Genomic DNA, 13,907 nt, shown 5'->3' with positions numbered 1-13,907 from the left:
TACTGGCTTGCAGAACATTGCAGGAGGAGGAACATTGCAAAACATCTAATGTTTTTAAAATATGCTGCTATACACTGTAAGGTGCGTGTGACTTGCCAGCATGGCTATATACTCCAGCTACATTGTGACGCACGAAGCTATCCACCTCTAGCCAAGGTACAAGTAAATAAACCCTGGGAACTTTGGGCGGTTCAGTGAATTAATAAGTAGAACTGGATGCTTTGCCTTCCACCTGCAGGTTCAACTGTAGTTATCTGAAGTTGGGTCTTTTTTTCTTCTGTGGAGGTTCTTCAGTACTTTGCTATGTTTTCTATGGATTAGGAGCTTCCCCTAATCCTCAAACAATGTGGGTGGGGAGGAGGATTTAGCCTGAGAAAATTATAGTCTGTCAAGGCTAGGTGTATCCCATCAAGCCAGTTACATCTCATCCAATGTATGTCAGGTGAACTGTGTTTACAAATGTTGTAGGCTTTTGCCATCTGAGAAGATGCTGCAGTTTGTCACTGAACAGGCTGATAAGTTAAGGTTCTTGAACCGTTCTTAGAATCATAGAATGTGTTGGGTTGGAAGGGACCTTTAAAGGTCATCTAGTCCAAGCCCCCGGCAGTAAGCAGGGACATCTTTAACTTGCTCAGAGCCTCATCAAGCCTGGCCTTGAATGTTGCCAGGGATGGGGCCTCCGCCACTTTTCTGGGCAACCTGTTCTTCTGGAAGTGAAAATTATAGTCCCTTTATAAGATATAATTTGAAGCCAAATTAGGCAAAGGAGTGTACACCTATAAAGTGCCTCAATGTCCAGTGTTGCTGTAGGAAGCAGGAGAAATAAACATAAGTGACACAAGCTGCCCTACAGTAACGAATCCATCACTGAAGGGACTACCCCATAGAGTAAGATTTCTTCCGTGTGTCCAGTAAGTCTTGGAAGGCTTTTGGAGCACTGATACCTCTTCGTTAGCTGCATATCCCATGTTTCCCTTTGGCAATGCTGCATAATCCAGAGAACTGGCTGATGGAAGTTCGGGGATAAGAAGTGCTGTAGCTGCATGTGCATTTTGCTGCACCCGGTTTTACTAACCTTACCTCTCACTAAGAGTTATTAGTCAGGCATAACCCCGCACTAATGTGCCAGCTGTGCCTTTGGATTGAATCTAATATCGATGTGGTGTTCTGTGCTCTCGGGGCCCACTTGCACCCTTTTCCATGAAGCTGTATATGCTCATTAAGCAGGGGCTTTTATATTCAGTTTCATGTGGAAGGGACTCAGGTGTAACAATGACAAGTGTCATTGTAAAATCATAAGACAGACAATTTAGATGGAACAGGCAACAAAAAAAATGCAGTTATTGTTATAGAAATTTTTGTAGTATAAATGTTTCTCTGCTAACAGCTGTAGTGAAGCTACAAATACATTTCATTTGGGTCAATGAATAGGCATCAGCTAACAATATGGCTCTATCCAGTGGTTCCACACTTACGCAATCAAGAGCTGAATAGGAATCATGTTTTGCCTTCTGAATGAGGATCTGTTCCTATCTCATACCTCCTTTCCATATATAAGTATATATCTTAGGTGTAAACATTGAATAACCCATTAACAGTGTTAAGAATGATGAATTGCTGAAGAAAAATATCTGAGAGGTAGAACATTCTGACTTTTCTTTCTCTTTTCCTGCTTTCTCTCTCTTTTTTGTTTGTTTTTTTTTTCCCCTTTCCTTTTTTCTCCTTGCTAATCAGTGTGATGGAATTCAGCTAGACTTAATCAATATTTCTCTGGAAGGAATTGCCATTCTGAACATCCCAAGCATGCATGGTGGATCGAATCTTTGGGGAGAGACAAAGAAAAGACGTAGCCACCGTCGGACAGAAAAGAAGAGGTCAGATAAAAGAACCACTGTCACAGATGCTAAGGAATTGAAGTTTGTGTGCCAAGGTAAGCTTACAGATTAATATAGGCTAATTGGCTCCACACAGTATAATTGTCCTTGTATTGCCTCTTGTCAAGAAAAAGGATAGACAGTTCTTAGCCATTTCTTTTCTTCTGCATTTAGCTTTTCTGATGTGAAGCACTGGATCAAAGGCATAAACAAAGACGTGCTCACAATTGAAGTCTATATACTTGCAAACCTGCCTCAGATGTTAACTGTTAAGCAGACTGACCACACCATGTGGCACTGTTTGCTACTACGATATCCATTCTAGAAGTACCTGGAGTTTTTGGAGGCAGAAGATGCTTACCGAGCATTTATAACCCTTCTTAATGTCAGTGTGCATAACACCTGGGGATAATTGTGCCCTGTTTCTAATAAACGTTGGCTAGAGGCTGTGGAAAATTACTCCAGAGTAACAAGAGCAAGCTGTCTATGCATTTTATGTTGCTATACCGTGATGCTGTATGCAATCCTTGAGTGCATATGCTGTAGCATGGACATGATCCATCCTTTCTAGGGCTCATATACTTTCCTGGTGATTAGATGCATTTGCTCCATGTATTTTTTTATTAATCATAACTTTTGACAAAACCTGCAGTAAATAGTACTTTCCAGTCTACTTTGTAGAATCTGGATGCTATGCATTGTAGAACGTCACTGCATATCACAAGTTCTAGTGATCATAAAACATTCTTCTGTTCACACCAAGGGATGAACAGACCAGACTTTGAAAACTCTTTTTTTTGAAAACTCTTTTTTTTCCCCCTCTTTTTATCCTATGGGGAAGAGTATCTCCTGCTTCAGAGTATCTTCCTGCTTCTCCTCCTTATTCAGACTGAATAAACATCAGGACTTTAACTTTTTGATGTTATTGTGATTCTTTTCCTGGTTTTGGATATCCTATTTTTCACATTTCATCAGCAGTAGTTTTTAAGTTACTAGTTATATCTTAGTTAATTAATATGTATTGTAGTTTTAATCCAGCTAATTTATCTGGATGACAAAAGTTTAGGAATAAAGTACTTTTATATGGGTTGGAGGGTGCAGTAGGTACTAGGACCCAAAATTTCTGTGTGTTTTAGTAATTTGACATATGTTGTCATTATCTTAAAGTAACTTACTGGTACACTCTGACAGCTGAAGTCTTACCAGCTGCTGAGCTTCTGCTCGCACTACATTTTCTACATCATGTCCTGATGTTGAAGAGGAGGAGGCAGGCTATTGGGTAATGGGCTCACCAAAATTTTGCCTTTTGTGTTGCTTCTGAACATAGGCAGACAGGACGTTTCACCCTTTTAATAGGAGTGAAACAAGACGTTATAACGTCTTTAATTACTGAAGTTATGTATTTGATATATTTGTAACAGTGATTTCAAACTACTGACTACTTTTGGTATTGGTGTTAGAAGGGCATTGTTACACTCCATTTCCATTTTCTGGACAGGAAAAAAGAAAATAATAATAAAAATATTAAAGACTGAACAGAAGATCCTACATTATCTGTAGAAGTGTTTATAATGCAGACATTAAGTACCTTAATTTAGAAAAACTAGTCTCATGACTTAGTTTCTAATCACTTTACACGCAGAGTGGGTGGAAGTAGCTTCAACTAAAAGGCAATTTCAAAGCAGAGATTGACTTCTCAATATCAAGCTAGAGCAACTCTGTCTCGTCACTGAGTACATGGGTAGTATTATTGGTTGCTTCTACAGTAGCATTTTAGCACTTAACAGGAGTACGCGTCTTGGATTTCTGAGTTGCCCATGTTTATTGCATTCCAGTTTGCAGCACTGAGCAGGCTTGGGCATGCAAACTGCCTTCCTTTTAAATGGAGGGGGGCACATGCTCTTACTGCAAATGAGTGTTCAGGTTAGCACAACTCAGAGGAAAGCTCCAAAATGAACGTGATGTGAACATTTGAGAACCAACTGATTTGCTGTATAGATCTGCTCCTATGTTATGCAGCAAAGAATAGGCACTTCATTTTGCTAGCTAAGATAGGTTCCCAGGTTAGAGTGTGCCTCTTCATTTCAGTATTTGAGATTATTGCTGAATAATGGAATTAAATCAATTTTATGTCTGGGCTTCTCAAATAGTTTTGATAAATCTAAATCTACCCACTGCGGAAATAACTGACTGCCTGTCACTTCTGAAACACTGTGATTCCTTCGCTAGCTTTGTATAAACATATTTGAGAGCCTTACATTGTCTAGCTAATTGTTTTCTTAAGCAAGGTTGGATTGTACTTTTTAGTTTGAAGACAACGTTTTACAAAATGTTAATTCCTGGTGCAGAAATAGGTATTGCTGTATTGGGAACCATGGTAGACACATACCTCCATGTTAACTTCTGTTCATTTATTTACTAATTCTTAATAAATATCCTTTCAGTTTGTTTTATGTCCAAATAAAGCATGTAATCACTTGACAAATAAACATTGCACTCTCTAGGAGACAGTGATCAAACATCCTCATCTTTTCATATACATATATCTATATATATTGGGGGTTGGTTTTTTGTTTGTTTTGTTGTTTTTTTTAAATCTACTCCTCTTATATGGGACATCTGAGTGGCATACACATTTAGTTTTAGTCTTTTTCAGTCCCAGTGCAACTGTGGGGTTTTTTTTAACTGTACATCAATTTGTATTCTTCTTGTCGCTCTGATTTAATGGGTTTGTAACTTGATCATAAATACATGAAGTGAAGTTTAGTATTCAGAGTCTGAGCCCTTAAATGGGATGCCTGCATGGACTAGTGAAAGCTGTCTCCTCACTCTGGGTAGTTTGTTGCCCCTGGGCATGTTGTGTTGCTCCTCATGGAACAACCACAGCAGGACTTTGAGAACTTCCAAAGAAGAAGAAGCCTCTGTGAGGTTCTGCTGCTGTTCTCCCCCTGCTCTTACGTGTATCACGTAAGACCAGCCATGTATATGCAGCATGATCATCACTGCAGGAAAAAGGATTAAAGTTCTCCAAATCTTTTTTCTTTCTTATATATCTGTACAATTCAGGGAAGGTATATTCCTCTGAGCCTACTCTCCTCTCTCCTCCCCCTCCCCCATTTACTGTTGTCACCTGTTGATGCACAAAGGCGTGTATTTTCTTTGCCCTTCCCATTATCCACTTCTGCATAGTCAATAGCCAGACCACAATTAGGACTTTAACTAATCAAATGGACACTTGCTTGGAAAACAATCTGATTCTATGCACAATATATTAAAATGTGGCAATTTAAAACATGCATTATTTAAATACATTCCCTGCTTATCTCGTTAGGAGTTGTGCATGTACCCTAAAGAGCAAAATTTGGCACTGACAGCATATAGGTACGTGTGTCTGTGTGTGTATCATATATTTCTGTCTAACGAGTAACTGGCTTCGATATTTTCATGTAAAATATACACTAGAATATATTTGTCTGATTAACTCATAACTCATTGGAAAGAAAATCTTATTTATCTGTAATGTACTAAATATTATCATCTTCTTTGTTAATGGAAAAAATACTACAGTTTTCGTTTCAGGTCCTGTGCATAAGTATAGAGGTCTTTCAACAAATGTTGTTAAGAGTAGAAATCAGATTATTTTTTCCTAATTTAATTTCATTTTCATTTCTAATGCATCATTATCATTTCTATTGCACAAAATCAATGCATTAGGAAAAAATGTAACTACAGGTATACGTGAAAATTTGTGGAAGTAGGTGATTTAATTAGTATTTTGACTTTATGAATCTGACACTTGCAACGTTTCCATTTGTCGTTTTGTTTTAAAATCTTCTAGTGTGCACATATCTATAATATATCTATCCACAATCAACTTCTTTCTAAGTACACATTTTAGATGTAACTGTGAACTATCCTTTAGACAGGATTTTTTGGGGGGGATATACACAGATATTGATAAATGCCAAAAATCAGTGCTTTAAAAAGATTAACATACTGCATAGAAACTAAAGTATGAGTTGAGAAACATAAATGTAAGTAACTGAGATACTTGTTGTTTGGAAATTACATCCAAACCATAAGTTGAATCATGACAACATATCTTACATGAAATATATGCCACTTATGTTAAGTCTTAAACAGCAAAATTTTCTTCTTCACAGAGGTACAAAATAAAATGTTCAAACCTTTTGTGACAAAAAGGAAATCATTCTTTTGAAAATCTCTCTAGTAAACTTTTTGCCAAGTGGAGCAGGATTCCTTTGGTGTGGATGTTGTTATTCTCTGATTTGCTTTCATTGATGAAGTTCAGTTAGAGCCCTGTCCTGAAGTGGAATCTCCTTTAAAGTTTGAAATCTCTTAAGACTCTATTGCAAACGTATGCGTAACTTGTTTTTGCATGAGTAGTTCCAGTCACCTCAGTGGACTCATTCTGGAAGACAATGTCTACCAACTATTAACCGGTGAAACCTTTAGACTATAAATATTTCAGTGCAATACTTTCTTTCTATTTATTTTGTACCTCACCAGGCACACTGATATTTAACCAAGTACCTATCAAGTTGATCTGCACAGCTTGTTAAAAGAGCTGCAGTGAGCTATTACTCGTCAACATGCCAGACTACTAGACTAGTTGAAGACAATGTGCATTCGTGTCACAGCACCTGGGCATAAACCAACCTTACCAATATGATTCAATAACTCTGTGGAAATGTCTGATAATAACTGCATTATGACTTTCTGAATGGAAATGCAGAAGTTTGGGAGACAGAACAATGTATATACAGACAGTTGACTACACTCAAAGTAGGGGACATGCAGAGACTATGAAGGCCTTAAAATGCTTCAAACTATCTATACATAGTAAGAGAGGCGAAAATACCTTTCTTATTAGATGTCAAATTCCACTTTACAGGGGAGAGGGAGAATCTTATCCCAAGCTTCCTTATAGCCAGGGGAATCCTGACAAGAGTTCCCTAAACAACTTATAAACTTTGCGGGGTAGCTGACTAATTTAATTTATGGATGTCTTTCATAAACTACACTCTGGCCAGGTGACTTCTTGCCGTTTAGAATTTTCTAAATTTAAAATTTTGACATATTATGAATTTTGAGATCTCTAAATATGAATTAATGTCATAAGTCGAAAAAGTTAGAAACTGTGTTCTATATCTACCATATATATGCTATATACACTGAATATACACAGTGTATATTCAGTATTGGTAGACTTTAGGTTATTTATGACATGGCGCAAGGCATGTATGATGAACTCTCTGTAATAATATTTTTATTAAATGCTATGGATAATGTAATGGCTAGATAAGGTAATCACCCTTATTTTGTATCTTGTTTAGACAGTTTTGAGCAACATAGCCATTAACACATTACAATAGAGAAAAATAACTAATTATAGCTATTTCATAGCTGGTCCATGTTAAGACATTCAACTTACAGGAACAGTGTTGTTTAGACAGAGTGTCTAAGTAAAATGATTTAATTGCAGCCTCAACAATCCCAACTAGTACATAGTTTGATGAAAGCAAATAGTAGTGATATAATTAAGTTCTACCAATTTCGGTAATCGGTGTTGTAAGTTATTTGTGTTACTTTAGAGAAAGAAGAAATAAAAAGGTAAATTAACTTAAGTTGATCGCAATATCTGTTTAAGAACTTGAGGTAATACATTTCGTATTCTGAATTCAAGGAAGCAGAAATATGCCTAACTAATGAAAACCAGAGACTAAATCAGTTAAACATCAAAGGAAATAATAATTACAAGCTGTTCTAAGCTAGGCTCAAACTCACTAGAATAGATAGCGGGGATGTATAAACACCTTCTTGCATTTGAGATAGCTTGCAAACCATTTATGGCCCTTTTTCAGGAAGTCTCTACACAAAGTGAGGTATACGTCTCTGTCCAAAACAAAGATACAAGCAGGGAGTATATGTTGGAAATACCTTGCTGGGTAATATACATAAGGATTTATATTTCTGTGAAAAATAACAGGAAAAGAACAGTGAATCTGGAAAAGAGGAAGCATCGAACACAGAAATAGAAAATCTGTTGGTGCATTTCTTAGAAAAAGTGAGGAGAAAGACAGCTTTCTCAGCCAAATTCTCACGATAAAACTGTTAGATAAGCAAAGAGACTGCCTTCTGTTCAAGTCTTCCTACATTTAAGGAATCAGATCTTTTGTCTGTAATGGTAAGGAGGAAGTATGAAGAATGAAAATCCAACATTGATGTTCTTTTCCTAATAAAAACAACCCAAGAAAACCTGTCTTGTCGAGCACACAGATCAGAAAAAAGAAGAAATCAAGTTACGTTAATAAGCAGTAAAATAAATTTGAAAGGGTTATGGCAGATAGTGTGTCTCAGTTCCCAAAAAAGGTAAAAAAGAAGGAAGATCCATATGCGTCCTTGTCTGCCTATTTAAATAGGATTAATCACTGATGATATATGTACATGGTCAGAGCGTTAAGTGTCTGAAGTTCAGGAGAAAAATCCAGTATTATTACAATGTAAACTACTATAAAACCCATGTGGAACTTATTTCTAGGGTGTAAATTTAGGAAATATGCACACAGTGGGTTATAATGTTACATGAATCTAAAATGCTCCCAAATCCACTTAATTTAGTTACATACCTGAATTTCTTTACTTAGAAAATAACAAATAATAAAATTTTACTTATGTGAAACTTTCATTTCTTCCCTAAATTTTGTTTAATTGCTCTGAAAGTAGTAGCATTTCTCATGAGTTTTGGCACTTGGTTTTCTGTCCTTGACTGAAGCTAGGAAGGCAGAAAAATACCCTAAATAAACAGCAGAAGTTAACCCTTATAATCCAGATACATCTTCAAAGTTTAAACATTAGAAAAAAAATTCTAAATTTATTCATTTACTTTTTTTCCTGTCTACGCATGCACCATAGCTATTCTGAACATCTTAAAGCATCAACTGAAGCTTTAACCTAAACTTCACGTATTTCTGTGTGGAATATCTTGTTACCATTATGTGAGTGTGTGTTCTTTACAGTAAATCAAATCCTCGTGAGGATTAGGGTGCCATTAACTTCAGTGTCTAAAAATCAACCCTATAGCCAGTATAGATAGAGTCACCTCAAGAGAAGTGCTTATCCCATGCTCAAATAAGGGTCTAAGGTGGGCAGAGTAAAATGCTTGCTGGAGGTAACTCTCTCTCCATTTATTTGAAGTGGAGCCTAAGTAATAGGCCAGGTTGGACGCCTCGCTTCCAGCTGACTAGAGACGAGATGAATTTCTGTACATACTGCATCTGGCAATAGCTCATTAAATACATGAACAATCCTCAGAGCAGGAATGGGAACCAGGTACCACTCTGCCAGATAAGCCTTGTTGAGCTGAACTGTGCTCTCTTCTATGGATCTGGTGCTGGTGTGTCCCGCGTTTTTCATGAACACTGCAGTCACTACTCTACTGAGCAGAAAGGACCATGGCAGAAGATCTGTCTTTCCAGTGTATGCAAACCCTGCTTGGAGTATAGTTTCCAAGTGCTGGGGACTCGAGCAGAGGAACCCCTGTTTCAGGGATTAAAGTACAGGCAGTGTTGGGAAACAGAATAGAAATCAGTGGTGTTATATACTGGCCCTCTTTACTCTGGACTGCGTTATTTTGCCACCTTTTAAAAATGTGAATGGCATGCTGAATATCCCATTTCCTTTGCATGCATCTGTGTTGCAGCACTCAGCATTGTGCGTTGTCTCTTCTGTCTGCTGGACGGCAGTAATTGGCAACCAGGCGCTTTGCTCCGTGTCTCAAGCAAGAACTCAATAGGTAATGGGAGCTGCTGCCTCACTGAGGGCCGCTGTGTGGTGTAGCTCATCGGTGCGCGAGGTGTTGATCTCTGGCGTTGGTGAGGTTGCAAATTCAACAAGGGCAAGCAACCCTGGCCAGTTTCCCCCGGTGGAAGCACCTGTTCCTGCAAATCCAGGACCTGCCTAAGGCAGGATGCAACTGAGAAGTTGCTTCTACTGATATAGTAGTTATGGGTTTGGTGATTCTTCTAGAAACTGTGGAACAGAGCACTCCATACTGTGATGTGTTACCACTAATCAGCAATATCTTACCTCTGTGGAGGCAGTGATTTCAGGGGGGTGGGTGAAGGAAAGTGTCACAGTTTTCCCACATTAATAAATCTCCGCTTCTTTTCTTTTACTTTAAGCAACGAGTTGTGGGTTTAGACACGCTGTAGAGGTGAGAAAAGGTGCTGAGGTACTCAGCGTGACAAAGTGATGGCACTGGTAATTTTCCTAACTCAGAAGCTAGATTTTGGATGAGTTTATGAGGACTGGGTTGGTATTCAATGCCATTGTCCCATATTAGATACTGAAGATCGTGTGGCTTTGGCTCCTTATTTTTACTGCGCGTGCACGTTCACTGGAATGACGGGTAAATGGTACTTTGTCCTAGCCACTTAGTTAAATTGTGCGTTGCATCCATGTAGGATCTGAAAGGCAAATGTTCATTTTGTCAAGCTATTATAGATAGCACAGTTTTCCTAGTAAGAAAATGTGGGCTGGACAGTCATGATTTGATTATACTATTCAAAACGCCTTTTCCCCTCTTTTGCCCCACTGGCAGCAAATCTTTAGGGTGTATTCTTTTCCTCTAGATACCTTTATTACTCAGAAGGTGCTGCATTCAGCAGGAGCCTTATTCATACAAGTAGTCCCATCAGCCTGGGGGATGGAGTCCATAATTCATGACACAGTTTGGATCTTTTAGAGATATAAATACAATTCCTTGTTGATGTGAAATACTGATTTTATTGTTATTAGGAAGTAGTAGGACCTTGAGAAATGGCTTGATAGTCTGATTTGGTTTTATATTTATAAAGCATGTGTATATGTTTTTGTGCTATATAGATCATAGTAGAAAAACAATTTCCTTTTATTTACAAGGCAGTTGAGATTGTCATTGTATTATACCTTTTGGTGCACAGAATGTTCATTTTCTTTCAAACGTTATTCATCGAAAGAGGATAATTATGGTGTATTTCACAGACTGCCAGAAGGAAAATGTATCTTTGAAAAGTTTCATTTCCCTTAAGTTGCTCATTTTCTATAGGAAGACAGAGCTATTAAGTAACATACCCATGACAAAGATTGATTAAAATGGCATAAAGGACTATCTTATCTCTAAGTACAGGGATTTACACGTATAACTCCTATGACATTAAATGCAGTAGGTGAAATTAACTCTAGCTATTGTATAAAAAAAGCCCCAGTAAATTGGTTTGTACGGAGAACAAGGTGAGGGTGGGAGGGATGGTGCGGTAAGTAGCGAGAGAGAAGTATTTTTTTAGGGTACATCTGCAATGTAGCATCCAAATAATCAAGCCAAGTTCTGCCTCAGTGGCATTAATGCAATATTCTGCTGGGACTCGCTTTGACGGCTCAGTGGTGGAAACATCACCTTGGTGATGTGTCTAAGCCTCTCCTACTCAGGCAGCTCCTTAGACCAGCTCAGGCTCCTCTACAGTGTTCAAGGTAAATTCAGGCTGTGCCTGTCTGACCTGGAACAAGGGATATGCCCTTATGTATACCTCGTGCAGCGCCTATGGGTGACCTCAGCACAGGTGTCTGCAGAAGGCTCATATGACCCGTTCCATGGTACTCCCGGTGCTTAAGTCTGCTTTGCTGGGAGCCCTTCGTGACTCTTGCACCTTATTAACCCAGGTAAATGGGTACTTACCTGTATGACAGACATTAGTTAAGATGCGGTAAATGATAAGGGATGTGACTGGAATATCCAGAGATTTTGATTTATTTTCTTTTTCCCCTACTTACTGCAGAATTAGTAAAAAATACCATTTTTCATTGTAGCAAAACTGACCTGCTTATCCAGGTTTTGGGTTTGTTTTGGTTTTGTGGGGGTTTTGTGTTTGGTTTTGGTGGGGGTTTTTTTGGTTTGTTTTTTTTTTTTTTTTTTTTTTTTAAATTCTCATTTCTAGTACTGAATGCAACAGTTTTGCTGGTATTTATCTGTATAGCAGGAGAAAGATTTTGCTTTCATTGGAAAATACACCTTGCGGGTTGTAAAGCTCTATAATGATAAGCATTTTTTTTATCCATGACAGGAGAGGCTCAAATTTGCCTTTTCTGAACTCTTCCCTTCCTTGTTGGTCTTTGCTCTGACCGTAACCTTGCTGCTGTTTTTCAGCAGCTCATCCAGCACAGTGGCAACAGCTTGGCATGGTCAGTCTAGAACTGAGAGTTTGCTAATATAGCAGACAAGTAATTATTAGAATTCATTGTGCCACGCATCAAACGTGGGTATTTGTACAAGAGCAATAGCATAGGACATAACTCCTTTTTGGGGTAATTCCACTGAAATGATCATATTTATATAATTGCATAATAAAGTACCATAGCTTAGGGCAGAATTTCACACGTGCTAGATATCAAAATGTGGATTAGAAAAAATTAACAAGTTTCAGTTGGAAAAAAAAAAAAAAGTGAAAGAGAGTGTCTGTGTGTGTATTTCAAAACAGATATGTTTAACTGACATTTTGGGTTTTGTAATCACATAAATATCTGCCTTTTCCTCAAGAACTCCATAACAAAGATGTGAATAAATTTTAAAACTTCTTTGTTGGATGTATCTTCTACATTGTATATTGATTTATGTACACATAGTTACATTTTTTAAAAAAAATTTTTACAGAAGCATACATTCTCATATTTTTGTAGGGCTTAATTTTTATTTTCTCCTGCTATACGGCATGAGTAACAATTATTGCAGAAGTGTTAAACCCATTTGAGAACAGAAAGTAGCCCTATCTTAGTTATAAAATAATCATTCCTATTATGGTACTTTGATACAGAGGTTTTCTTTAATTAACAAAGTGAAAACATCTGTTACTGTCTCAACATAGTTTTTGAGTTTCGAACCAGTTCTATAATTCATGTGTTTCTCTGCTTCTGAAGTTTTTCAGATATAAATTATTTGTAAATGTTACTTTTCTTCCAAAAGCTTACAGAAACTCAGCAATTAACTAACTACAACAGGTGTTTCCTTTCTTGGGGAAAGGAATGTATACGATTATTGTAATTTAGATTCCTGTGTGAGTTAAGGAATTGGCCTGTTATTACAAAACATTGCAAGCACATGGAAAATGATAAAAATGAAGTAGAAAGGTTGGTTGAATTTAAGACCGAGACAGTTTTAACCCTTTCAGGCTCTTTTGCCATGTGAATGTCGTGGGTTATTGCCACCACACACACCCCACCCCAGCCACCAAAATCCTAAATGTGACTTGCTATGTGCATATATGGTTTAAATTTACAGTAATATTTTCTGATGCCAAACATATGTTTTCATATTGCAACCTTTGTACAAGAAGCTGCAATAACCATTCTGCGATATTCAATTTGTTTAATGGCAGGCAAGTATTCCCTAGGAATGTCTGATAGCATATTACTCAGATTGTTTGCTCATTTAACCCTGCCCCAGGTGCCTGAATCTTTAGATTAAAGATACAGGAATAAAAATAGAATAGCCTAGCAGATCATTTTTGGCTGCTGTAACACATAATCATATCCTCTGATCCATTCTAGTTTTCCATTACTTGTTAATAGAAAATTTCAAGTTCCTTGAGTGTTTGCAAAAGGTGTCAGGTTGACGGCAATTTAATTTTGAGTAACAACAGGAAAGACAGCTTCAGTTAATGCACGCTTTAGTATTACTAATAAAAAATAAGTAAAATATTCTAAAAATATTGGTGATATGAAGAACCCAGGAAGACCACAGGTTGGATCTTCCTAATACACTTGCATTACTCACTGGAGGTAGAAGTGGAATTTACGGGAGAAAATTAGTGTTTGTGTATGAGACAGAGAGAGAGATGTGGGAAAAGAAGCGTATATTAAAGCAAAAAATGTCAGGTTCAGTCGGTTTTATTCAAAAAACCTGAATTTGTTCTGTTGAGGTGTTTTGGTTTTTTTTCCTCACTCTGCAAAGGCTTGTGTTAACCAAAGCATTCAAATATG

General features: G+C 37.5%; 1 protein-coding gene across 9 annotated transcripts in view; it reads left to right on the top strand.

Moving 5' to 3' along the window:
* Window positions 1–13,907, top strand: part of DGKB (diacylglycerol kinase beta) — a 362,621-nt gene that overhangs the window by 280,871 nt on the left and 67,843 nt on the right. For all 9 annotated transcript variants that reach the window (XM_074574782.1, XM_074574785.1, XM_074574779.1 and 6 more), the window contains one exon: window positions 1,735–1,930. In XM_074574782.1, the coding sequence (XP_074430883.1) occupies window positions 1,735–1,930 (196 nt within the window). The remainder of the gene's footprint in view (window positions 1–1,734; window positions 1,931–13,907) is intronic.

This window comes from Larus michahellis, chromosome 2, assembly GCF_964199755.1.
Source record: "Larus michahellis chromosome 2, bLarMic1.1, whole genome shotgun sequence".
Lineage (NCBI taxonomy): Eukaryota > Metazoa > Chordata > Aves > Charadriiformes > Laridae > Larus > Larus michahellis.
The sequence above is the reverse complement of the archived record's forward strand: the minus strand, read 5'-3'. Positions and strand labels throughout refer to the sequence as shown.